Source organism: Anoplolepis gracilipes, chromosome 6 (assembly GCF_047496725.1).
Source record: "Anoplolepis gracilipes chromosome 6, ASM4749672v1, whole genome shotgun sequence".
Classification (NCBI taxonomy): domain Eukaryota; kingdom Metazoa; phylum Arthropoda; class Insecta; order Hymenoptera; family Formicidae; genus Anoplolepis; species Anoplolepis gracilipes.
In genome coordinates, this window is record NC_132975.1 from 14,391,922 (window position 1) to 14,417,856 (window position 25,935).

Consider the following 25,935-nt stretch of genomic DNA (forward strand, 5'->3'; position numbering starts at 1 on the left):
TCCTGGCGACACTGATTCGCTCTTGTCGTAGCTACGGGAACGTATATGTGGCTACACATATTCGTTGTGTTTTTCATTCTGCGTGACACGCAATAACGCGTGTTTGGCAGAGAGGCCGAAAGCTCAAACGGATGTTTCGAATTTATTCGGAATTCGCGCGCGACATTTACAATACACCGATAAACTTCCTCGCGGACGTGTCGGTCGCTCGGTGCGAGTAGGTTGTAACGTGACGCGACCGACACATACACAATCGCAGGAGTACTTGGGGATTAAATTTCGACGGTGCAAGAACGCGTAAAATACGCAACGCGTTTTTCCGCGTACCGCCGTGTCCCTCGTGCTCGTCGTGTCGCGCGTGACGAGCCGCCCCGAATCGTCCAGCACGAGTCGTAAGTCGTAAACGCGACAGCCGGACGTGGACGTGATAGAGGCGCATTGGCCATCTTGGAAGACATGTCGCTTTGGAATAAACGTCAACGGCACCAAGTGTTTACCGTATACACGTCATAAATGTTCCTGTCAATCTGTAATAATAATAACAACGTCTGCGACTGATTGTCGGACGGTGACGACGACAACGACGACGACGACGACGACGACGACGACGACGACGACGAGGAGGAGGACGACGAGGACGTGGAGGAGTATCACGTCGCATCACGGCGGTGGTGACACGGTGGCGTATCTGGCGACACGCGGACGTATTTTCAAGCGGCCCGTCCTAGTACCTGCCTCGCACGATGAATCGCGGTGACGGGCTGGTGCAACGACGACGCGTGGTCAACAGCGGCAGTGGCGGGAGCGCCGCTGGCGGTGGCAGCGGACTCGGTCAGGACAGCGCGAACGCGGACCTCATCGGTCACAACGACAAATTGTCCGGCCAGAGCCCGGACACGGACTACTCGTCCCAGAAGGATCTCAATTGCAATCCCACTATCGACGAGGACTCGGACAAGGAGACGCGGTTGACTCTTATGGAGGAAGTCCTGCTGCTCGGTTTAAAGGACAAAGAGGTTTATTTACGTTTTAGAAATTTCCCCTGGGTTCTATGCGTTTTTTTTCTATCCGCGAATCGTTGACCCCTTATATCCTTCCTTTCATAGGGATACACTTCCTTTTGGAATGATTGCATAAGTTCTGGATTGAGAGGATGTATCTTGGCGGAACTTGGCTTTCGGGGTAGAGTGGAATTGGAGAAAGCTGGTATGCGGAAGAAGAGCTTACTAGCGAGAAAACTTTTATTGAAAAATGATGCACCTACGGGAGATGTGTTGTTAGACGAGGCTCTGAAACACTTGAGGGACACAGATCCGCCTGAGACTGTGCCAAGTTGGATAGAGTATCTTAGTGGTCAGTTTGTTTATTTATATACATGTATATATACATATACGCGCAAGGTATTTGTCTTGAAATATCTTGTATGTTGTTGCAGGAGAAACATGGAATCCCTTAAAATTAAGATATCAATTGAAAAATGTCAGAGAACGACTAGCGAAAAATCTTGTTGAAAAAGGTGTCTTAACTACAGAGAAACAAAATTTCTTACTGTTTGATATGACAACTCATCCTCTTACCGATAATCTTGCCAAAAGTCGTCTCGTAAAAAAGGTAAATTATTCATTTTTTTATATTACATTCTGATTATACACATACCTATACATAGTAAATTTTTAAAATAAATTGCTCTAAACTAATATATATATATATATATATATATATATATATATATATATATATTAGTTTAGAGCAATTTATTTTAAAAATTTACTATGTAATAAGTAATCATTTTTTTTTATCCATGAGATAAATATATATATATATATTTATATATTTATCTCATGGATAAAAAAAATGATTCATGCAATCACATTTCTAAATTTAGTTTATACATGTAGTTTGTTTTATATCAAGTGCTTACGGATTAAAATATACAGACTGATATAAAATTTATTGCTACATATAGTATCAAATTGACATTGGATAACAAGTACTATTATTGTTTATCTAATAAGAAAGTTGTTAGACATTCTTATAGAATGTTTTCATAAGTAAAAAAATGCGTAGCTTCAAAAAGATAAGTTTATTATTAGGATTGCCTAATTTTTTTTTATCCGTGAGATAGAGTATCTTTTTAAAATGTGGCAAAAACACATGGCTTTTCTATTTTATTTCTTAATTTAAAGAAGCTAGACGATATGTGACATAAATGTTATTATGCATTGAATGCTATTTTGTGAACACAATGGTAGACCTATAAGCTATGTACATATATCAAAGAACACCATGCATATCAAAGAAGAGAATGACAAGTTTATTTATTTATTTTTTTTAAATAAAATAAAATTGAGAAACTTATTATTATAAATTATAATGCCTTTCACAATTAGTATAAAACCAATAGTTATCTATTATATAACGTTTGAGTTATCTATTATATAACGTTTGATTTAACAATTTATATAAGAATTACAAAAATTTTATGGGTTTGAAATATTTTTTTATATACTACATATATCCCTCTTCCAACAATTATCTTTTGCATACAATGTCTCAACTTGTCATTATTTTTTTATATTGTTAATATTTAGCATTTATTAATGTTATGTTAGACAATATGTAAAATTTAATTCTTCATTATACTGTCTTTAATTAATGAGTTCATTACGAATTATTCATGTTAATTTTCATACATTGAAAATTTTATAATATAGTATGTTAACATTTAATTGATTATATAACATTAAAAATTGATTGTGAGTAATAAAATTGCAAAAGTAATATCTTTACTAAACAAAATTTCAAATCTAAGATTCGTATTTTTTTGTTAATAAATTTTTGTTAAGTCAAATTTCTTTTTACACTAATTTTATTGAAAAAAAGTGCTATAATTTGCATTACAATGACATACATACTACTGATGATATGTACATTACTGTGATAAAAAGAAAAAAAAAGTTGTCTCTTCAATACGATTAGTTTTTATGAGCTATTATTTTTTATGATCATAATAAAGTTTACGTTCCACAATGAAATTTAACCTTTATTAGTTTATCGTAATAGTTATCTTTAAAAAAAAAAAAAAGGACACTTTCTGTTATAATATTAAATTATATTATAATCTACGTAGGAAGTAATATCTTATCTTCTATACGTGTTTTATTACTACATTGATTAGAAGTTGTGTGAAATGAAAAGATAACATAAATTAAATATATATATATATACACATGATGTTATTTTTTTCTATCTCATAATTATTACGAATTTGATATATAAATAATAAGATAATATTTTTCAAAGATAATTCTGTATATAAATATAAATTGTTTATTTTATAAATTATTTAAAAATTATTTGTTAAAAGAAAAGAAATTTCTAATGTACAAAAATTTTTCATCAATTTATATTTAATTATGTAACAATATTATTAATAAATGCCCTTATTTTTTAATTAATTTCGGAAAATACATATGAAAAATTCTTTTGTTAACATTAAACTAAAATTAATAATAAAATTTGAATATAAAAAAAATAGAACATGAAAATAAGTTTTGATGTAAAGATATTAATGGGAATATTGATACATGTTACATAGTTTACAAATAGATAACATATGTTACCTTTTTATCTTTCAGATCCAAGAAGCCGTGTTAGGTCGTTGGGTGAATGATGCCGCTCGAATGGATAGACGAACGTTAGCATTAGTTATTTTAGCTCATGCAGCTGATGTATTAGAAAATGCATTTGCCCCATTGTCGGACGACGATTACGAAGTTGCGATGCGAAGAGTACGGACATTATTAGATCTCGATTTTGAAGCGGAAGCTACTAAACGTAACGCAAATCCGGTACTTTGGGCTGTATTTGCTGCATTCACCAAGTAACATTTATCTCGTAAATTATATGGAATAAATATCGAATACTAGTGTGAATAATATGACTACAAATTTTGCATGTCTTTTAGTTATAATACAAAAAAAAAGATCATTCAGACCAAATTATCTGTATTCAAACTACATAGGAGATTACTCTTTTTTTAGGAGATTAAAATCATATTTCCATTTATTGTTATTTAATATATTTGATATAGTTGAATAACAAATGTTCGTATTTAAATATTATATGAGGTAATAAGTCCAAAAGTGTGAATGTATGTTTTGTGCTCGATAGTGCTACTTCCATTCGGAAAGAAGCCGTTATATTGTGCTGAAATTTCAATTTTATGCTTTTTGCTTAGTGTCTATCGTGTTCACGAATATGTCTGTTTGTAAACATAATGCGAGACACGGGACACTAAGCGGGGTGCCTCAAAACGGATTGCTAGGTGGTAGTATGTTGAAGGAATTTGGATATATCATTATTGAAATATGTTGTTAGCCATAATTGAAATATATGAATATGTACATATATCTTTTTAAATTCTATTTTTTAATTTACATGTGCCTCTTTGTTTATAAATAGTATATCTATGATTTTGTGTTATATTCATGCGTGCGCGAATTATTTTTGATTGAATATATTTTAAGCTTATAATTAATCTTACATCAATCTACTCTTTCAATCTTTCCAGAAACGATTTTTAATTACCGAAAAGATTTTTAGAATTATTAATTACCATTTTTTATTCATCATGCAGATAAAGCTTATAGAGATTAAAGTTTTACGTATGGTGAACCTGGTATGACATTAAATAAAATGTCATATTTTCCTAATAATCATTTAAATGTTACATAAATTCTATGAAAAATTCTCTTTACGCTCTTTCTACTTCTATATAAATAATAAATGTTTACTTCATACAGATCATTATCTACAATGTTCTCTGATATGTAAAAAGATTATATTAATAGTATTATGTGGCAGTAAAATGTATTCAGATTTAAATACAAAAATGTCGAATTATTATTTGTTATTGATATATTTTATGGTACTTAGAATTTTTTAAATGATAATTTTATTATATAATCTATCAATTGAATATAAGAAATTCTTTTGTGATAAAAAAAATTGATTAGTACTCCATTTATAAGAGGGATCCTTTAGATTATTCAAAGGAAGAGTTAAAAACAACTCATTTTTATAAATTAAATATAATGTAAACTTTTTCATTTTTTAAAACATTTTTAAAAACAAAATTTTATTTAAATTATTTTTTTCATACTCTGTACATATGTGTGATTATTAAAAAATATGGCGAAAAATATGTGAGGACTACTTTAAGGAATATTTTATATTATCTGAATCATTCTTACTTGTTTTTAAACATAGTTTTGTAAATAATTATTTAACACTGAAAGTAATATCTTATGGAAGAGTTTATCAATAAATTTATCTGTTTCAGCAGATCCGTTAGATTAGAGTTGGATATAAACTACTACTGGGTAGGGTTTCATTAATGAATGGAATATATTATAAGAGCAGAGCATATAAAAGATATATTATGTAAGAAACTTGTAGTTACCTGTATAACAAAAGTAGCTCTAATATGAATTCAAATACTTCATATATTTACTCTCATTCGCTTTCTCTATAACTAATATTGTATAGATACATATGTGATGTATATATAGCTGATAAAAATGCAAGAAACATTTGAACAGTAAATGCTATTTGATCGGGAATATTCGAAAAAAATTAATCTTCCTCTGTCAAATTTTTATTCTTTTATGCATGAGAATAAGTAGTAGAGTCAAAATTAATTTTTTTTTTAATCTGTTTTTATATCAATTTAATTACAGCATTTACTCTTTGAATGTCTCTAGTACGCATATTGAATAAATAGGAAATGTGTTAGATTATAATAAATATATATATATATATATATATATACATATGAAAAAAATATCAAATTTTTAACATTTTTGAGAATTATATAATACACATCTTTTGTAATAATGCCTATTTTATTTTTGATTTGTATTTTGCATATGAAAAATCCAGTATATTGCTATTCAATTATAATGATACTATAACCATGATTTTGTCATTTCCGTATATGTTCATATAGAAAAGAGTAATACAAAAATATATATGTATACACATCTTATTTGTTTAAGTATTTTTATGAATGATGTAGATTTTGTGTTACTTTATATTATCACGCAAAAGAATTTTATTTCAACTAAAAGCAAACTCGTGCCAGTGTTCAGATTACATTTATTGAAAATATAAATATGCTATCTTTACACTATTTCTATTATTATAATTGTTACTAATTATTATAATTATTATTTCTATTGTTATAATTATTGTCTTTATAACTTAATATATTCATAAGTAATTAAATTGATTTTATTCATACAGTTTTTCATGTTATTATAATATATGAATTTTTGTACTTAATTTTGAAATTCAGAAAAAAAAGAATCTTTGGAGCATTCTATTAATACTTGATAAAACATCCTTTATGATACTTGAAGTGAAGAGTCAAATATGGTGAGATAAGTTCTGCTTAATTGGAATAGAATTATATATTTCATACAATGACAATAAAATATTTGCAGCTGATGTGCAAAATCTATTGAGAAATATCTTTCAAATTCTATCAGCTATAATTACATATGTCATTGTTTACAGGTGCAGTTTTCAATGAGGCATACAGCTGGATATTTATTATAGAAAATTAAGAATCAAAAAAGTTTTTAACATGACAAATCTTTGATATAAATTTCTAATTACTGTTTTAAGAAACTGGCCTATTAATCATTGTACTGTTACACAGATGTAAATGTGGATGTGCTTGATAATAAATGTAATTATTTTATTTTATTTTGATAACAAAATGCTATTTATTTCTTACATTTTGCAGTTAAAATTTTTTTTTATTTAATATCTTATATATGTGAAATTTATTACACTTAAAATGTGTGTATATATATGAAATCAAGTCTTATTAATATCAAATTATTTAAACTAAAACAAATTTAATTTTATATTTAAATACTTGTGTAAATATATATGATATATATTTCTATATATCTAGACTTGCTCTATAATTTTATGTGCACATACATATGTAATATACCGCCAATTAAAGTCCAAAAAATAGAAATAAGAAACACTTATTTTCTATTAAATTTTTTTTAATCTTATATATGCAATACAGAGAAACAGAAAAGTGTAGTTTCATTATCGATAATAATACAATGTAACATTGAGCAACATTTTAGTTGCATAATAATTGTCATATAGAGATGTATCACATTTTATCGAATAAAATCATTATAAGAGAGAAAAGGATATATGAATCATGATTATTCTGTAAAAGTATATTGTCCAATTGTAAAGAAGAAACAAAAAATCTTTATGATTTTATATTTACTTTTAACTTATGTGTTATATAAATGTGTATGTATGTAAATACACATATAGATAATTTTTATCATCTACCAACAAATTGTAAACATTTATTAAAATATTTTTTACTACTTTGTTTTATCAATATGTTGTTTAATTTAATATTATAAATCAGTAGTATTTTCTTTGACCACATTTAAGAAAATTTGATTAATATGAGATAGTTATAGATGTACATTAGCTTATTGTCAGTCAAGAAAACGTGAAATTTTAGTGTAAGATATTTATAAGAAAATACTTATTAAAAAAATTAATGAAATATAGATTTTATTTATGTACATATAGAAATTTATACAAGTTGTAACAGATCATAAAATTAATGTAGCACAAAATTACATCAAAATATACAGATAGATTTATATTATAATAAATATAAATACAAAAATTGTTTGGCTATCAAATACTTTAGCTTTTGTATATATGTACATAATTCTTATTTTGTATTATTTCTTGTATAACATATATATATATAAAAGTATATATAATTATAATGATTAATAATTCAAATTTATTTTATTTCTGTTCAGGAAAAAAAAAGATCTAAGACTCTTCAGGGACTTCTAAACTAACAGCGATTTGAATAAGACCATATTCTCCAGATATCATCCAATTTTCATCTTTTTCGAATAATGTTTCAGCCATACCTTGCGATAATCCAACACAAACGTCAGCTTTTATAGTGCGAAAGCTCAAAATATTTGTGGGTCGGAAATCTCCCAATGCAGTTGCAAAACTTGTATTATACTCGAAATTAATATCACTTAGGAGTTTTCTATAATTTAAGTCACCTTTAAATATTACTAATTTAGCATCAGAAAGTTGAGTATATAACTTTCTGTCTTTTTCTTTCATTTGCCTAAAATCGTATGGTCCTGTCCAATAGGACTCTTCCTGTTTAATAAAAACGATTTAAAGTATATATAATGCAAAGAATCTTTTATAAATAATAACTGAATAAAAATAAAAATTAAATATACCTTAATACACCAAATTTCACGGTCCAAAAGATCCCTGAACATTTTACCCAGTAATTTCATATTTGGATATTGATCGAGACTATCCAAGTAATCTAATGTCCAGCGGAAATCTTGAATTGTCGTGTCACTCACATACCACGGATATATTTTTACATAAAATGTTATCTTAGTTGCAGGTGCAATAGTAACCAAAAATGCTGCTAAACACAAGTCAGAGAAGAGTTCATATCCTGCATTATCTAACACTATATGAATATTATCAACACTTTTATCTGTCTTCTTTTGTACAATATTCCACGCAAGTTCTGAATCGTTTACTAATATATTTTCATCCAAGGAGTCTAGTATATTCAATGGATTATCAGTATGTTTTTGAACAGATCCTACGCTTGCAGATAAATCATATCTGTAAATATAGTAATATATTAGTGTTTACATTGTGTATTTTAGAAGAGGTGATTGTATATATAATGTATATATAAATGTTGCTACCTGTTACCCCATAAGCTCAACTTTAATAATTTTAAAAAATCATTCTTTGAGCTTTTCTCATTGTATCCTTTATTACATACTATGTCATTTACATATGAGGCAAGAATATTCATAGAATCAATGGAGTTAATGAAAGCAGCTTGTTTTATGTATTCAAATGGATCATAATTTTGCATGCTACTCCTAGTTTTGTAAAAAACAATATTTTAGCTTGCTCTATATAAATTTATACCATACAAAATATGTCAAAGCTTACGTTAAACTAATTTCTTGAGCTAATACACGATACATGTATGTTTCGCAGTATAACCATGTTGTACTGAACCATGTAGGTATTTCACCTTCTATATGTGTCTTATTTTCCAAATATGTATTCCATTCCTCCGCATCGTTACTAATTGCTTCATTCAAACGTATGGGTTTCAAAGTCTTATTAGTAACTATTTCATTTTTTAGTTTACTTATAAATTTTATTATATCTTTGATATCATTTGTCGCATCCTGTAATAATTAATATTATTTATATATTGTATCAAGATGTTAGAACACTGCTATGTTGCCTGGATAAGATTACCTGGCCATATACATATACAATTTCATTCTTTTTTTGACACATTGTATCAATAATTTTTGTTAATATCACTGGCAGTCTATCCTTTAACGTTAAATAAGCATAACTTCTGTAACATAAAAACAAGATTATTTCCATATTTTTCTGTTTCAAAAGTCTTGCAAAATCTTGATAGCAGGCGAAAGGTCAGAGATAAAAATAATGAAGCGCAATCTCCAGGAAAATCTTATTTCTGTACGTTTATATAAAATTAAACTCACCGTTTATATATTCCAGAGAGCGGTACACCAAAAGGAGTGGATATGTCCTGCAAACCTAGGATTCTAGAATTTACTTCAGTCATGGTATCTGTTGATAAAGCCTGAGTAGACAACAAGATCTATAGAAAGCAAAAAAAAAAAAAAAATATGATAATAGCAGATATCTGTAAATGTTTTTAAATATGATTTTTTTTAGATTTATCACATTATTTTGTATCGCATCGTATCCTTTACACACTTCATGCATTTAAACAAAACAAAAGATATATCATGAAATTCGTTTAATTTTGTTTTTATAATAATTATTAAGGAAATATATTTTAAAGAGAAGAGGTTAAGTAAGTGTACAAACCATAAGAACTGTCGAAAATGAACTACAGCTGTTTTCTGTCATTGTACTTACTGAACGTGATGTATCCTCTTATAGTCTATCCCTGTTAGATCTTGAAGAACTAACTACGAACGTAAAAATATCATTCAAGTAGAACAGTCATCTACGTAGCAGACGGTCCATCTCTCCAAAACAATATGCGATGCGCATGCGTACCCGTATGTATATACGCGCATGCGCAAGAACATGCGCAATCGTTCATTTTTCCGATACTCTCTCGAGTGGTCGGAGTGTTTGTGCGCGGTATATACGTGTAATAAGAATTATAGTAATTATTATTATTGTAACTTAAGATGCGTGTTTGGATAGGGGCATCATACAAAAGTGTGGAAGAGGAAGGGGGAGGAGCAAAAGGTAATCATCATTTATCTGTATAGTTTCCTTTTATCGTCTGTAATTAACTTCGCGCGGTTTCAGTAGCAGTGGCAGTAGTGTCCGCCGCTTTCCCGCCAAAGTTTTCTCGCAAAGAAATTTCATTAGCGCGGAAAGTTTTCTCGACTGCGGCCTTTACGACTCGGATCGAGTGTATTGTCTAACGGTGTTACATTTTGTCCCTATCGTTTTGTAGATCGAGGCGAATGGATAACGAGATTCACTATCTGTTCACGGACACGCGTGCATATACATAAAAGCGGCTATGCAATTTCGCAATTCCGTGATGGGAGATGAGATCGCCGCAATCTCGGTGAGTTTAATTTTATATAAATGCATAAAAAAATCAGATTTTTCGATTACGAAGCGCTTATTTGCGAGCTTTGTTCTTATATTTTGTAGAAAACTTGGATTATGCTTTATTACAGCATCACAAAGCTCTGTGAAAATTTATATTTCCGTTTCTTAAACATATATATAATATGAATATTATATATATATATATATATATATATATATATATATATATATATATATATATATTATAATTTAAAAATGAATATTATATATTATAATATTAACTTTTAACAGCGCGTACTTTGTACTCATGCGATTAATCGCAGGAAAAAACTTTGATAATCCTAAGTTTTGAATACAGTGTGTGAAAGTTTTATAAGTTCGATAAAAAATTACTTAGAGAACAGATAATATTAATCAAGATAAAAAAATTGGGAAAATAAATAATAAAACAAATATATTGAAAAATTTCTTATTGCGCCCAAAAATTAAAACAACAGTTTGAATAAAATAAGCTCCTTTTAATTATCGTATTTCCGATACATATATTATTATGATATAGTATTATTATATTTGAGAAGATTTTTTTCTGTTCAATGTTTTCACGAAAAATATAAAAGCCTTTTTTTCTGCTATTGGAGAAGGCAGATACCGGGTGTATACTGATAAACAAATTGATCAACTCTGCGAAAAAGTTTCGCTCGCGTTATAGTCAACAGCTGTAAATTTAAATGCTCTCTTTCTCTCTATCACACTTAAATTTACATAATGATCGTTGTTAAGGTACATTAGCTTAAGGAGGGTGCAAGTTCCCGGCAAAAGTTAGTCTCGACGCATTATAGATATCTAGAGGAGAGAGAAAAGATTCGAATAAGACGGTCAAATTGTTTCGTCTCTCGCTTCGTGCACTTTTTGCCGGTTACTGAAATGGGAAACTCTAGCGATAATTCAACTACAGCTGCACAAGTGCTTTAATAAACTTAGATAGGAAAGACGTGCGAGGCAAAACTCACCGAGTATTGCGTATCTTAGACACTTTGTCGTGCGGAAAAAAAATCATGATGAAATATAGTCTTTACCGCAACCATATTAATACATCATGTTTGTATCGATTAGGATATGCGGATAATACGTAATAATTCCTATACCTTCTCAGTAGTTGTATGAATTTTAATGTTGTGGTTATTGAATGCAAAGCGTGCCGATTAACTTTTTTGTCGTGCTATTTTGGGCTATCAGCATATTGCATGATAATGTCAGAGGTTGATGGATGAAATTATTCTGATAATAAATTTTCCCGCTCTTCTCCCTTGAAAAATAGTATGTCTATTAATACATATTAATGCAGATAAACTTTAGAAAGAGGGGAAGAAAAGCATTATGAAAAAAAATTTTAATTTTAATTTCTACGTTATTATTCAGCTAATTTAATATAACAATTTTAAGAGAGAAAAATTGATTCTTAACCAATTAATTTATATAATCTATTTATGTGATTAATTTACTCGACCTGACGCGATTATATTCATTTTATAAACTTGTTTGATCCATTCGTCAATTTTTTATTTTTTTTATTAATCAATTAATTGATAATGCAATTTTTTTCCTCGCTTTATCTGTAGACTGTCTGGAAAATATTCTAAATGATAAATGATGGTAAAAATGCTTCATAGTAAAAAAAAAAAAAATTAAAATTAAAAATAATAGGAAAATAAATGGTTTGCATTTATTGCAATGCAAAATTTGTAATTTCCACAGAATTTATCTTAGATTATAATGAAAGAAAAACACTCTTGATTATAGATTTGAAAGACATATAATAAAAATAGTTTTCTATAATAATTACTATTTTTATTTTTTTTTTCATTATATTTTTTATTATTAATTAATAAAAACAAGCAAATATTTAAAAATTAATTGCCATACGTAAATGCTCTCTCGAGTCCTGAATGTTACAATTTTTACGTAAATTTTACTAGAAATACTGTTCCTGCGATAGGATGTGATCAAGTTATCACTCTATCAGCAACATGTTCAAAAGATGTTTGTAGGAGATCCATAGAAAATATGTTAAAATATATTTTAATATCCTGTGAATCTCTTATGGACACCTTTTGAACATGTGTTCTGATAGAGTATTTTCAAATAATTTTTGTCTCGACTTGCAATGACTTCCGTTAATCTCGACTAGTGTCCGATCATTAAACGTCATAGTCACAATACATAGAGGCAAGATAATATCGCCGCACTGTACTGCGTTCTATTCCTTCGAAATGAAATCTGTGCAAGCGGATTCGCCGGTCTCCGCACCCCTCCACCAGATCCTACAGCCTGATCCTCCCATCCACGAGAGATCTGGGAGCAATGTTGCTAATTACTACATACCACCGAATGCGGCATAACCCGCGACCCATGAATTCCACCGCGCTGTAGCCGATGGTGTACAGTCGCAAGAGTCAGTTTTCATCCGTGTAATTTGTGGAAATTGCGGTTTCCTATGAGCGCGAAGCGAACTGATAATGCACTGCCGAACGTCAGCCGAACGTGTAACCCTTACATTTTCTGATATAACATTCATATGCACACATAGATACGTATACATACATATCCATATATACACGAGACACTAATATAAATATTGATTTTTTTTTTTTAAGTTTTAACATTTATTAGCACACAATTTTTTCCAGCTATAAAAACAAAATATGAAGGAGCTAATCTTTTTTTCAATGTAACTTTATCACGAATTCTTTTTTTGCATATATTATCATTCAAGTTTAATATAGTTTTAAAATATGCGAGAGTAACATGTTCTGCATTCTCTTGTATCAAGAATTGACTCTTTGAAACGTATTCCGAGTTATGTAACTTTGTTAGCTCCATATTATTTATTAATTTGTTAATAAAAAATAAGAAATTTATTATTTGCAAATTAAGATATCGTTAAATTAAATTAAATGATTTTATAACTTTATTAACATGAGTGGAGAAAATTTATGTTTTTAACTTTTTAATGTTTTTTACGTGTGTGAATGGATATTCTTTATTTTCTATTTATAATGACAACTGACATTATGATTTTACGAGCTTTTGTGCGAAATTGATTAACACTGGGAAACATCATTATATATAAGAGTCATATGGGAAAAATCATTATATAGGACAAAGTCGTAAATACGAGGGCCACATGGCTGGCTTAGTTTTTGAAATGAGAAAAACCTGCGATGAAGAGATGAAATACGAGCAAGAGTAACAAGCGCGGTAAAAAGTATTAATAGTTAAATTAATAATATATAAAAAATAATATATTAATAAAATTAAAAATTAATTACGGATTAATCATAATTAATTCGTGTTAATCTAGCGTTGCCAACGGTCAAATAGTGAGATCAATATAGTGAGATATTGTATCATAAATATAGTATATAAAAAAATTACTAATTAAAAGAATTTTTTCTCATAATTTATATAGTAAAACAATTTTTAATTATAATCATTCATAAAAATTTGAAGAAGTGAAGTCAAGAGAAAATTAATTGAAAATATTTTCTAAGTTATAACAAAATTAATCAGCATATGCCAGATTTTGAGATATGTTAAAATCTCGGGATATGTTAAATATTAGCTAATTCCTTATACACACACATACACATACTCGCGCGCGGTTAAAAGTTATAGAATTATGTAATAAAAATGTTCTGTATTTTAATTCTTGAATTGTTCCGACTTTTTTTCTTTACTAAATATTTAATCTTCGTTATCTGGCGATAAAGTCAAGAATCAGTCGTCTACATTTTTACGATGTTGCAACAATATTTCTTCAACTTGGCAAGAAAGTTCTCAACAAATGCCATATTCTACGTCATATCAAAGGTATATTCCAAAGGGCATAATTTAAAGAAGTTTCTTGAGGTTGTCGCGAACTAGCGCGCGCGGCAGCCAAACGAAAACCTAGTTTGAATGTAAGAGTATGTAAATGATAGGAGCTGCTAGGAGAGAGTTCATTATAACCGGGTATGGTGCGACCACAAAATTGTTCGTGGAAACTTTTGTGAATGGCAGTTAATTATAATTAATTCCGTATTGTCTACTCGACAGCTCGTGCTAATTCCTTGCCACCGACGAATCGCACGCGAACGCTACCGCAGAGTTTGCACCCCACTCGCGCAGACAAATTATTACGAATGTTCAATTAAATCGTGCATTTTCAAACTAACTTTCGTATCGATCAATTTTTTCGGCAAATTTTGCATTCCTCAGACATTCCATCAGCGATCCGGAAATTTAAGGAATGCTTCAGATATGTAATTTTTTCATTCTTTGCATTTAAAAATGAATTTATCATTTCTTCTGTAACTCTATTTTAGAGAAAAAAAAGAGAGAGGGGGGAAAAAAGTGTGGAAATTGTGGTTATAAAGAGGACACTGATCCTTCGTCAGCTAATTTTAGTAGATAATTGCATATTAAGTAGCAGAATCCTTGTAATCGAGACTTATCGAAAGCGCGTATCTTCTTTACTGTATTGCTTTCAAACTTTAAAGTTTGAACTACTTACTACATACTTTGTAAAATTTTATACTTTATATCATACAAGATATCTCGGAGCTAGCGAACTACCTTTTATCTATGGATTTTTAGTTAAATTCAGAGCCGACTTTTACTTGAAGAGAATAAAAATGCTAAGGATTTTAAGTTATTAAAAATGGATGATTTTATGTGAGAGCTAAGCTTCAAAGGAGTGCAAATAATGAATAAGACTTTATTTCTCATTTAATCAGACTTTGCTTTAACTTTTGCGGATTTGAAGTTTTCGGACTTTAATTTGAAATATCAAGCTTTTTAATTTAATGGGTTAAGATATCAAAAAATTGACGGTGGAATCTTTTTGAAAAATGTTTATATTTTACATATGGTAAATTGACGTATATTTTCATTAGTTATAAATTAACACAGTTGACTTTCGAGATATATCACGATTTAAAAGCCGTGTATCGGAAATTGAGCGATGATTAATTCAATCGCGGTATCGCATCGTAAAAGTACGATACAACTCGATTCAATGCAAGTGCCCCGATGCTCTTGTATCCGCAATTAGAACGATTTCACGAGTTTAATTCCGCAGAATTAGGAGTGCGGAACTGGTTCTTCTCATCCGGGCAACTCTCGGAAATTTCAAGAGTTTATCCCGATGGAGCGAGGGAAGGATTACAGGAGAGAAAAAGGGGTAACAGAAAAGGATGGTCCGGCACGAAAGAAAAGGGAAAAAGAAAGACGAACTTTCTTTGCAATAGCTTGAAACCTCCTGTTCTTTTAGCGACGAGTTTCGCGATGATTTTTAAAATTAAGAGAACATGCTATGCTATAACATTGTTTCCGATAACATTTCTATCTTACAAAAATCATTGGGATTTTTCTTTTATTATAGAAAAACAATTTTCTTAATCTATAAAATAAAGATTTATTAATTAAAAATTAATTAATTTTAGATTTATAACAGTCACCGGTTGAACACAACAAGTAATACCAGAAAGAAACTCTCACAATCAGTAAAGAATATTTTTGTTGCATTACTTTATTTTATTACATGGTACATAATAAATTGTATACAGCATATACTTATATATATATATATGTTTTTTTTTTAAAGTGCTTTTCTTTGTCAGTAATAAATGTACGTCGTTTGTATAAAATATTCACATGCTATAAGATAAATATTTGTTTATATCAATATAAGTAAGTAGTAACATAGACAGACAAATTAAACTTTAGCTCTGATATCTGCTTACGCGACGGTTGAAAAGATTTACCCTTAATGGACGTTGGGGGAGTGTATCGCGGAACGGAAATATGCGGTGTATAGGCCCAACGGCGAATTGCCCCGAGAGTGTGTGCGAAATAATAGGGTAATTGTTATGCTACGGCACGATAGGCGGAGGATCTGAGCCCCGTGTCTTCGATAAGACACGGCTCTGGGCATACTTAACGAACTTAACTTTCCGCGATCGTATGGGCATCTAGTTTTCAACGGTGCGCGATACCGGATAATAATGAGAAAACTGTAATAAAAATTCGTTGTCTCAGGGGATGGCATTCTCCTAATATATATATATATATACCTTTTTATATATATATATATATATATATATATATATATCTTTACGCTACGTGTAAGCTTAAAGAGATTATAAAACTGTAATTTCATTTTTTTTATAAATTATTCCATCTAAATAAAGTAAAATAAACGTTAATAATGGAAAGCTAAAAATTATATAGAAATATATTATATTTCTATATATTTTTTCATTTTCGCAGTCTTGCGATTTATTTGAATTGTAAAGTAAAATTAACTTGGTTAATTTTACTTCTATTTCAAATTTATGCAAATTAAACGTCTTTTTTTGTAAAAAAAAAAAGATTACTATACATAAATAAAATTTCATAAAAATCTTATAAAAACTCTAAACGACTCTCAAATGTTTTGTCAAGTATAAAAGAGTTTTTAAGTCACGAAATGAATTAATAAAAATAAGTCGTTAAAATTTAAACTGTTTGTACATCTTTTCTGGACATGTCAATTCTTCATCCGTCGCAGTTGTTTTCAATGTTAATTCAATGAATTTTTTATATGGGCACAACGTATCGCAGCCGGGGATGGTTTTCTCTACTAATTTTGCTGGGATGCCTAAATTATATAATACCTACAAAAAATAAATATTACTCATTAGTTGTATTAGACATTAGTGACAAATGTTATTCGTGCTGTCGCACGTGTGATAACTGCAGGTGAAATATTATTAGACGCTTACCTTGACGAAGAACTCATTATTCTTTTCATGCAATTCTATAATAACACTGCTTGTGAAAGGTGGAATGGTGTTGTCAAACAAATTTAAAGCGTTCAACATTGCGGCTACATTTAGGTCGTGTCCAGAAAAAAGATTGATTTTTCGATCTTTCAAAGTTCCATTAATTACTCCGTTCATGTCGTTAATTATTTTGCGTAATAATACACCTGTAAAAAAAATCGTAATATTTGAATATTTTCTAAAAATATATAGACACAATATTTGCGCATATATGAACATTTTGTATTAGATTACACATAGTCAAGATATGCATCAATTAATTGTGTAATAATTAAAATAATAGATTCAATTTTTTTAAATCAAAATAATCCATTTCAATTTTTAGTAATTATTCTAAAGATTTCAAAACGGTAACGTGTTTCAGAATGTTGTTATTATTTATAACAACAAATATATTGCAATAAAAATAACTTTTTTTTTAATTTGTTAAAAAATTAATATTTTTGTTGCTTTTATAATCATTATGATCTGAGAGAAAATAAAATAGAACAAGTTTTATAACCAAATGTTATTTATATTATCAAAACATAATTTTTACGCATAATCGAAGTTATTCTTTAATGAATAATTTATAAGAAAAATTTATGTTTTTGAATCCAACATACCTCCATTAATTCTATTTAATTTGCCATAGCTAAATAACTCAAATTGTAAAGCAACAGCATTCACAAGTTTATTTGGAAATATGCCTTTCGTCCACTCTGGTAAACGTAGTTCTGCAGATGATTCTGCAATTAAAGTACCATATAAAAGCATCATGTCGAAGGGTGAAGTAATATTTGTCCCTGTGTATTTCGATAGTTCTCTCATTATATCAGCATACTCTGCTACTTTTGCTTTTACTTCTGCACTGTTTTTTATGTCATTATAAAGTCGGATATATCTAAAAAGAAATGCACATATTTGAAATAATTTTAAATAAATAAATTTAAAAAAGACAAATAATCTTTCTAATTAAATAATTATAATAAAATTTATGATAAAGTTTATACAACACAATCTTTTTTAAGTATAATGGTACACTTTTTTTTAGAATGTAACGCTAAAAAAGTCTTAAATGTTAAAATTGAATTAAAATAATTAATAATGTAACCTGATTATGCCAAAAGATAAATGTTTGAAATATTTCGAATAAGAAAACAAAATCACTGTACATATTTATCTAAATTCTGTCAACTGTGTTTTGACTTACATGTATCGTTTTTTGTTTCATTAATTTGTCATAATTATTTTCACATCAATATAATTAAACATTATATGGAGATATATGACTTATTTTTATTAATTGTAAAAAGAAAAGAAATTACTTACACAGGGCACGCAAACGGTATCATTATATTATCTTGGTATGAAGGCTCGAAGAAGAAATCCATTGGTTGCCAAGAAAGCAGCGGATTCCATATTTGTATGTTAGCAGGTGGATAAAGTGCCGCGAGAACTAACTGTAAGGTCATCTTGGTCCTAACGATCGGTGAACTATGTGCGTAGATATTTGGCTGATAGTACAAATTTCCAAGAAACCTGTTGTATCTGGTTCTTAACATCTTTCCAAATTGATAAGCTCTATACTTGCCCACCTTGATATAATAACATTATTAATAAATATAAATAATAAGAAAAAAATAAGGTATAATTTTATTAATTTTTCTTCCGAAGAGATGGAAAAACTCAAGAATAAAGAAATAATATTTTCCACGCGAAAAAAAACAAAGAAATGAGAAAAATGTCAATCTTTTTGTTGTTACGGACGTGTTTACTTAGACGTATTTGTCTTTGATATACTATGAACAACATCGCGCAAAATTGTCTTAATTTTTGTGTTTTTTGAAAATTATGAAATTTAAACAAGAGACATAATAATATGTAACGTATTAGATAATATTAACAGTGAAAGAATTAAAAATGTAATGCAATATATATGATATGTAACGTAAAAGTAAGATGTCTTACATTAAGTAACTGGCCGCTACCATCTGGATAATAGGTATAATTTCCATATGGATCATTTGGATAAGATTCACTGTGTACAGTGTCTACTGAACGATCGCCATGTCTGAATACCTGAAAATTTCAATATTATATTAGTCTAGAGTATTTTAAGAGAAATCTTTTTTACAAAATATTAATTTTCACATCGTACCGCGCTCACTAATCGCATTTTCGTGCTTCCTGGTAATGTTAGAATACATGTTCCTAATGTTGTAAATAAACCGACATAAAGTATAAATGCAATTCCCAGATCACGTTGAAATTTCTCCATCCTCCAAAATTACTAAATGTGTAAATAATTATAAAATTTAAATATAATCTAAATCATAATTTACCATTACTAAATAAAATATATCATATTTAAATTTTTAATATTTTTAAATATTTCATAATAATGTGTAAATCTATTGTACAATAAAAATATGATTTTGTGTATGTAATTAAAAAACTTACATTAGGCGATACACGTCTAAGCTTCTTGATGTATTTCGTCAAAGTGATGATTCTGGTCGGTTTTGACCTTATCTATACCACCACTGACGTATGTGTCTATTTGAAATATAATCATATAAATGTAAACAACCCAAATGTTTCGTGATTTTCATACAAAACAAGGTCAAAAGAATCTATAAATAAATAAGGTCACTATATTTTGTGTTTAAGTTCAAGAGATATGTAATTTCAAAATTTAATTTCAATATATATGTAATTTTTTTCTTGTTATAATCTTTTGGTATAATCTACTACTTTAATTTAAGAAACGAAATCATGAATATATATTATTCATTATATTATATTATAATGATGCATAAGAGTAATATATACCTTATCTTTATATATGTTTTACTGTTTTTAATAATTAGAAAACGTAATAATGAAAATCCATGTAATAATGAAAAGTCCAAAATTTAAATTCTATACATATAATACATACAATTTATATATTTGTATATTGATCAATTTGATATAAATATATATTTAAAATAACAAATAATATTTAAAATAACATAATTCAGAGAAACATTTCAAAGAAATTGCATATAAATTCAAATAAATTTTATATTTTATAAACGAACAACTATCAACCTGACGAATAAGAGCCATACGCAGATGTTAATGCGTAAATTTTTTAGAAATTAATTTTTTCCGCAAAAATTGAAACGTGCACAGGGCACATATTTTACTTGGTGTATTTACCAAGTTATTCGTCATGTTGATAATTGTTTGTTTGTAAACATTAAGAATCTTATATTCGAAATATTTATATTTTGTATTGTATATCAAAAAATAGTAAAGCAGTCTTTTTGAATACTTTTAATTTATAAATCTTTAATTTATAAATCTTTAATTTATAAATCTTATAAAATAGCATTAAATATTTTTATTCTTAGTTAATACTAAAGAATATATATATATAATTTTTCTTAGCATATATTATAAAATTATAGAAATAAAAAGAAATAATAGAGATAAATTTTGTATTACATTTTGCGAAAAAATGGAAAGAATCGGTATTACATCGTCTGAATACTAATAACATATGTTGCTTTTATTTTTCAGATCCGAGAAGTTATATTAGACCAGCAGGTAATGTTGCTCCCATGAATATAGAATATAGACAAAGGTTAGTATAGTTAAAATAACCACAGATTTCTATATATGTATAATATATAATCTGTGAAAATAACTAATTGATGCAATATTGATTACGTGATGCGAAGAATACGGATATTATTAGACTTCGACTTTGAGACAAAAGTAATTAAATATATTATTTAGTTCCATTTTTTAATTATTATTTAATGCATTTGAGAATTGAAAAAAATAGTTCACATTTAAATATTAAATAGTAACAAGTCCAGAAATATAAACGTCCAAAAATATGAATATGTGTTTGATAGTATCAATGCAGCAAGAAAAGAACGATTATATTACATGCTAAACTTTATTCTATAATTGCATGATATCCATTGTGTTGAGGCAAGATATTTTTTGCTTTTTATTTCTAATATTATATAAATATATACATATGTAATATATACGTAATAAAAATACGAGAGGCGTCGAAAAGTAAGTGTCAATCGGTTGTAAAAGAAGATGAAAAAATAAAACTTTATCGTCAGAGAAAGAGGTGTAGAGACTTTGATCTTGATATATTGATCTTAATATTTATTAATTCTATAAATAATTTATATATAAGAAAAGAGAGGAAGAGACATGTTGCTAGTTTTATCTAAAATTCTAATATAATTATTGAAGAGTATTGAAAATAAACGAGCATTTAATGAGATACATATCAATGACTATCGATTAATAGCAGAACGGTTCAATGTAATTCATACTATGTATTGTTGGATAAACATCGTTATAAAAGTATTCTCAATATTTGACTTTTTATTTTTTTTATTTAATTTTATTATTTAATTTTTTACATGTCTAATGTACTATAAAAAAATTTCACATGGCTGTCTTAAATTGCCGTAAAATTCCAATGATTGAAAGTTGTAAATACATTACGTGTACGCTACATTAGATTTATAGTAATGAAAGGATTAATAAAATAGTGTAACATGTAATGTATATGATAATCAAATACCTTATATTAGTCAATTGATTCTTGCTATCCGAATAGAAATCATAATTATGGATTATATGAATCATATGGATGAGATTCTTTAAATTATATGTCTAGTGTATAACCACCATATTTTAAAATAATTAAAAAAATTTTAATATTACATTATCAGGTTCGAATACTTTTGGAAAGATTTTTTTACAAAATATTGATTTTTATATCGTATTACACTAATCGTAACTTGAAGTCCAGTTCCAAATTTGAATGAGATATCCTAATGTTATAATTAATTTTTCTAAATTTCAATAAAAAACTTTATAAATTTGATATATATAATTCTAAATCCATTATTAAATTTTTGAAACATTTTGTATAATATTAAATTATATTCTCGTATTATATACGGTATCATAAAATGAAAACAATGTGATAAAACATTGAATGTTATGCATGAAAGTCGCCGGAAATCAATGTGATATTTTTAGTCTCTATAAAGATAAGAAATATATGTACGTAGATATAAGGTATCTATTTGGAAATAGATACCCTAAAATTAGAAAATATACAGAGCATAAAATATTACTATACAAGATATTACACTTTCATATTGTCGTTCTTACGTTAGAGATTTATAAGAGAAATTAAAAACTTCTTACGTTGTTATAAGAACGCTTACTTTATTGATTGTCAGATTAGTACATTATCCAACTTTGTAACTGAACATTCTATATCGTTAAAAGAGTATTATATGGATTGTAAACAGTTTCATATTCATGATAACAAACCAATCTAACAATTAGCAGTATATACACGCTCTTAATGCTCGGATTTTCCATGATATTTTCAATCTCTCATAATTGCATGATCCATAAACATTGTTACGTCGCGATTATTTTGCAGTCAGAGTATTTGAGTAATTTATTCTGAAAATCCATATCTGTTACTTGCCTATTTATTCAACATTGATAATGTTCATGAAACGAATAATTATTTGAGAGAGCTAGTGTCTCTTTGCATTTTAAATATCCACAAATTGTTTATATGCGATTCATCTTGGTTCATAATTTTTCCAAATATGCATTTCGACAATCAGAGGAAAAAATAGTTAAATTGTTAATTTTAAAATTACCATTGAATTTCTCAGCTTAATCTTGTAAGTTTTTTTAATTTTTAAAATGAAGAAAAAGGATTCTGGTGAATATTGAGAATTATTTTAATTCGAAATGTGAATCTCGTCTCTTTCCTTTTTGTTTTTCTGTTCTAGTACGAATATTCAAGGAATATGAGAATCATAAAAAAAATAATCCAAATCTCGCAGATAAATCTAAATTAATTTCGAAAAGAAAGCTTACTAGATCGACATTATTACAGCGACAAGGTAATATGTAAGTGTTTGGGAAATTTTTTAAGCATAAAATGAGGAAAAAAAAGAATCGGATTTCAATTCAATGAATCTAAAATATATCACTTCTCATTAGAGAAACTTGCCGTACAAGAGGTTTAAAAGCGGAGGAAAAGTATAAAGTGGTTCGCGAACCGCACAGAGGCCAACTTTCTTTCTAAGTTTAATACTGATGAACTACGCGAATGTTCGAATGAGGATATGAATACCGAATGAACGAATGAGCACGTAACTGCACGGATGAAACGAGATATAAGAAATGATAATAATTCTAAAATAATTGTACAAGTATCGTTAGGTTCTTTTATATGCTTGATGGTGAAATAGGAGATTTTATAGACGAACAAATGTATATATATGTATAGAAAAGATTTCCGACCAGAGCATTGATTTTTCAGAGCTTCGGTTAATAAATTAGAGTGCAAGTCGAGTTATTTGGCTAATAATGGAATAAACTAATAATTTATTGTCATGACGAGTCTCTTAATCTTTTATAATTGAAAAATCAATGTACTCTAAATTGTCAATTATTCCATTTAATCGCTTCAATTATTCAAGAAATTTTATTTGTCTACTTCAAAATAAAAGTTTTTTTTTAAATATTAAAAATACCGATATTAAAAATAATCACTTTGTTATCGCTTTGATTTAATTAATTAACATGTTTTATCTTTATAATTATATTCTAATCAAATATATGCATGAAATATTCTATTATTTTTATGTTATTTTTTAATGATAGATTCTTTAGTTAATTTAAAGTTATTGAAAAAATTGAATACTTGCAACTGCTCATTATTATAATGTTACATCATTTATATTTTACATACTTACAACGTTTAGATTTTACTTTGCAATGTCCAGGACTCTTCAATACGATTTTTTTGACGATTTTTGTGTTTTATGTTGAAATATTTTTGTTACTATTGGGTACTAACGATAGATAAATGATTGAGTAATTATTAATTTGATTGCAACAAACTGGTTACACTTCTCTGCAACGAACCTCCTATGCACGATCTTTTTCAATACTCCCACTCGCTATTTATACGTAATGAATATTAATCTAAAGATCTGAGATATAATAACTGCACATTATATATATGTATGTTTAATTATGTAATTCTACTAAGTCGTTGATAACAGTGAAGATAAAAGTAAGGAAAAAAAATAATAACGTGTGATTACACGGTATTTTGCAAAGCAATTTTTGATTTCTTCAACAATAAAATATACATGTATTTTTGATCTTTACGTCATGAAATTGTGGAGAAAATTAAAAAAATTAGAACTGAAAATACACCTGTCACCTTTCAGTTCCTTATTATAAAGATTTTTTATATAAAAATCATCTTTCTTTTACATACATCTGATGTCTATTCTGGTTATTCTTTGCCTCACAGCACAATACTTTTTCGTCTTGACAAAAAAATCAAACTCAAATAAAAATAAACTATCTCGGTTCTTAAATTCCACTAATCTCTTTGAGAATATTTCAATTTTTTCGTTATTAAAATTGAAAATTTCCTAAGAACTTAAATCTGTTAACCGCGACATTTTTGGAAATGTCAGAGATATTCATTACTTTTGATATTTTTAATTTCTTGCTAAGAGAAAAAAATCGACTCCAAAATGGCAAAAAAATGTATGTAATATAATTATACGTGATTTACGTAATTAATATAACGCAATATTACTTTGATTTAAAAGAAATTAAAAGAAGGAGAAAAAAGGGAATTTATTAATTTTTATTTTTTAAAAGTCTAGAAAAAAATTGTAAGTAATATGTTGCGCACATAGTCTTAGGGAACAAACTTTTTGGAATTTATACGTCCAAAAGATTAGCTAGATATTATCTACGTATCAAATAGAGTCCTTGTAATTTTAGCATGTATTTCTCATTGCTGTACTTTTATTATTCGACGTTACGATATTATCTTTCATTCTTTAAATCAGTTATTACAGATATTTATGTCATCACAAATTTTATTGTAGCAATTAACTACAAGATAACGAATGCTCTAAGACATTATTTGCATTATTGATTAAGAGTAAACAAAATTACTTCTAGCCTAAAATTACCTGAATAGTCTTAAAAAAATCATAAGTTAAAAATCTGTTTCTTTACCAATGCAAATTATATTTTGACAGTTTTGATATACATATATATTTTTCTCTCTCTCTCTCTCTCTCTCTCTCTCGTTACAATTACCACGTTTTAGATCTGAAAATTAATAGAAATATCATATGTTTTCTAATATTTTTAATATTAAAATTAATATAAGAATAAGAATTAACTATATAAATTGTATTTTTTATTAATCTTATGTAACGCATAAAACGTAACTTAATAAATTTGTATTGGAAAACATTTGTCAATTACT

The 25,935-nt window shown here is 27.9% G+C and overlaps 3 protein-coding genes and 1 long non-coding RNA gene across 8 annotated transcripts in view; 2 read left to right on the forward strand and 2 right to left on the reverse strand.

The window, feature by feature from the left end:
• The first annotated feature begins 26 nt into the window (after nucleotides 1-26).
• On the forward strand, nucleotides 27-6,771 carry Sau (Golgi phosphoprotein 3 homolog sauron). Of its 2 annotated transcripts, XR_012046775.1 has the most exons (5): nucleotides 27-1,016; nucleotides 1,107-1,353; nucleotides 1,436-1,611; nucleotides 3,639-6,438; nucleotides 6,580-6,771. XR_012046775.1 is itself a non-coding variant. In XM_072893816.1 (4 exons), exons 1-4 carry the CDS (start codon nucleotides 744-746, stop codon nucleotides 3,885-3,887), a joined length of 945 nt encoding a protein of 314 aa, XP_072749917.1. In that variant the 5' UTR covers nucleotides 27-743; the 3' UTR covers nucleotides 3,888-6,771. The 2 variants fall into 2 exon arrangements, 1 of the variants encoding a protein (XP_072749917.1); XM_072893816.1 differs by having other exon boundaries at nucleotides 3,639-6,771.
• Nucleotides 6,772-7,707: 936 nt separating this feature from the next.
• On the reverse strand, nucleotides 7,708-10,174 carry LOC140666533 (damage-control phosphatase ARMT1). Of its 2 annotated transcripts, none has more exons than XM_072893807.1 (7): nucleotides 10,012-10,163; nucleotides 9,660-9,778; nucleotides 9,403-9,508; nucleotides 9,085-9,329; nucleotides 8,829-9,011; nucleotides 8,337-8,742; nucleotides 7,708-8,250 (listed from the first exon to the last, which is right to left on the reverse strand). In XM_072893807.1, the coding sequence occupies exons 1-7, from the start codon at nucleotides 10,051-10,053 to the stop codon at nucleotides 7,900-7,902; spliced, it is 1,452 nt and encodes a 483-aa protein (XP_072749908.1). In that variant the 5' UTR covers nucleotides 10,054-10,163; the 3' UTR covers nucleotides 7,708-7,899. The 2 variants fall into 2 exon arrangements, with proteins under 2 accessions (XP_072749908.1, XP_072749909.1); XM_072893808.1 differs by having other exon boundaries at nucleotides 7,727-8,250; nucleotides 10,063-10,174.
• A 301-nt stretch (nucleotides 10,175-10,475) lies between these two features.
• LOC140666541 (uncharacterized) overlaps nucleotides 10,476-25,935 on the forward strand; it is a 180,828-nt gene continuing 165,368 nt past the window's right edge. Inside the window, exons 1-2 of one of the 2 annotated variants that reach the window (XR_012046777.1) lie at nucleotides 10,476-10,735; nucleotides 21,135-21,198. This is a non-coding gene — a long non-coding RNA (uncharacterized lncRNA). The remainder of the gene's footprint in view (nucleotides 10,736-21,134; nucleotides 21,199-25,935) is intronic. The other variant, XR_012046778.1, reaches the window with a different exon arrangement.
• On the reverse strand, nucleotides 16,276-24,529 carry LOC140666537 (venom acid phosphatase Acph-1-like). Of its 2 annotated transcripts, XM_072893814.1 has the most exons (8): nucleotides 24,386-24,529; nucleotides 20,028-20,123; nucleotides 19,726-19,857; nucleotides 19,536-19,646; nucleotides 18,897-19,162; nucleotides 18,191-18,468; nucleotides 17,526-17,731; nucleotides 16,276-17,417 (listed from the first exon to the last, which is right to left on the reverse strand). In XM_072893814.1, the coding sequence occupies exons 3-8, from the start codon at nucleotides 19,843-19,845 to the stop codon at nucleotides 17,253-17,255; spliced, it is 1,146 nt and encodes a 381-aa protein (XP_072749915.1). In that variant the 5' UTR covers nucleotides 19,846-19,857; nucleotides 20,028-20,123; nucleotides 24,386-24,529; the 3' UTR covers nucleotides 16,276-17,252. The 2 variants fall into 2 exon arrangements, with proteins under 2 accessions (XP_072749915.1, XP_072749916.1); XM_072893815.1 differs by lacking the exon at nucleotides 24,386-24,529 and having other exon boundaries at nucleotides 20,028-20,141.

Coding starts and splice junctions, on each gene's coding strand:
- Sau (XM_072893816.1), top strand. CDS start 744: ATGAATCGCGGTGACGGGCTGGTGCAACGACGACGCGTGGTCAACAGC. Junction 1,017..1,106: donor TCGGTTTAAAGGACAAAGAG/GTTTATTTACGT, acceptor TTCCTTTCATAG/GGATACACTTCCTTTTGGAA. Junction 1,612..3,638: donor AAAGTCGTCTCGTAAAAAAG/GTAAATTATTCA, acceptor TTTATCTTTCAG/ATCCAAGAAGCCGTGTTAGG.
- LOC140666533 (XM_072893807.1), bottom strand. CDS start 10,053: ATGACAGAAAACAGCTGTAGTTCATTTTCGACAGTTCTTATG. Junction 9,779..10,011: donor CATTTTCGACAGTTCTTATG/GTTTGTACACTT, acceptor TGCTTTCTATAG/ATCTTGTTGTCTACTCAGGC. Junction 9,012..9,084: donor GCTCAAGAAATTAGTTTAAC/GTAAGCTTTGAC, acceptor TTACAAAACTAG/GAGTAGCATGCAAAATTATG.
- LOC140666537 (XM_072893814.1), bottom strand. CDS start 19,845: ATGGAGAAATTTCAACGTGATCTGGGAATTGCATTTATACTTTATGTC. Junction 19,647..19,725: donor AAATGCGATTAGTGAGCGCG/GTACGATGTGAA, acceptor TGAAATTTTCAG/GTATTCAGACATGGCGATCG. Junction 18,469..18,896: donor ATACCGTTTGCGTGCCCTGT/GTAAGTAATTTC, acceptor ATTTCTTTTTAG/ATATATCCGACTTTATAATG.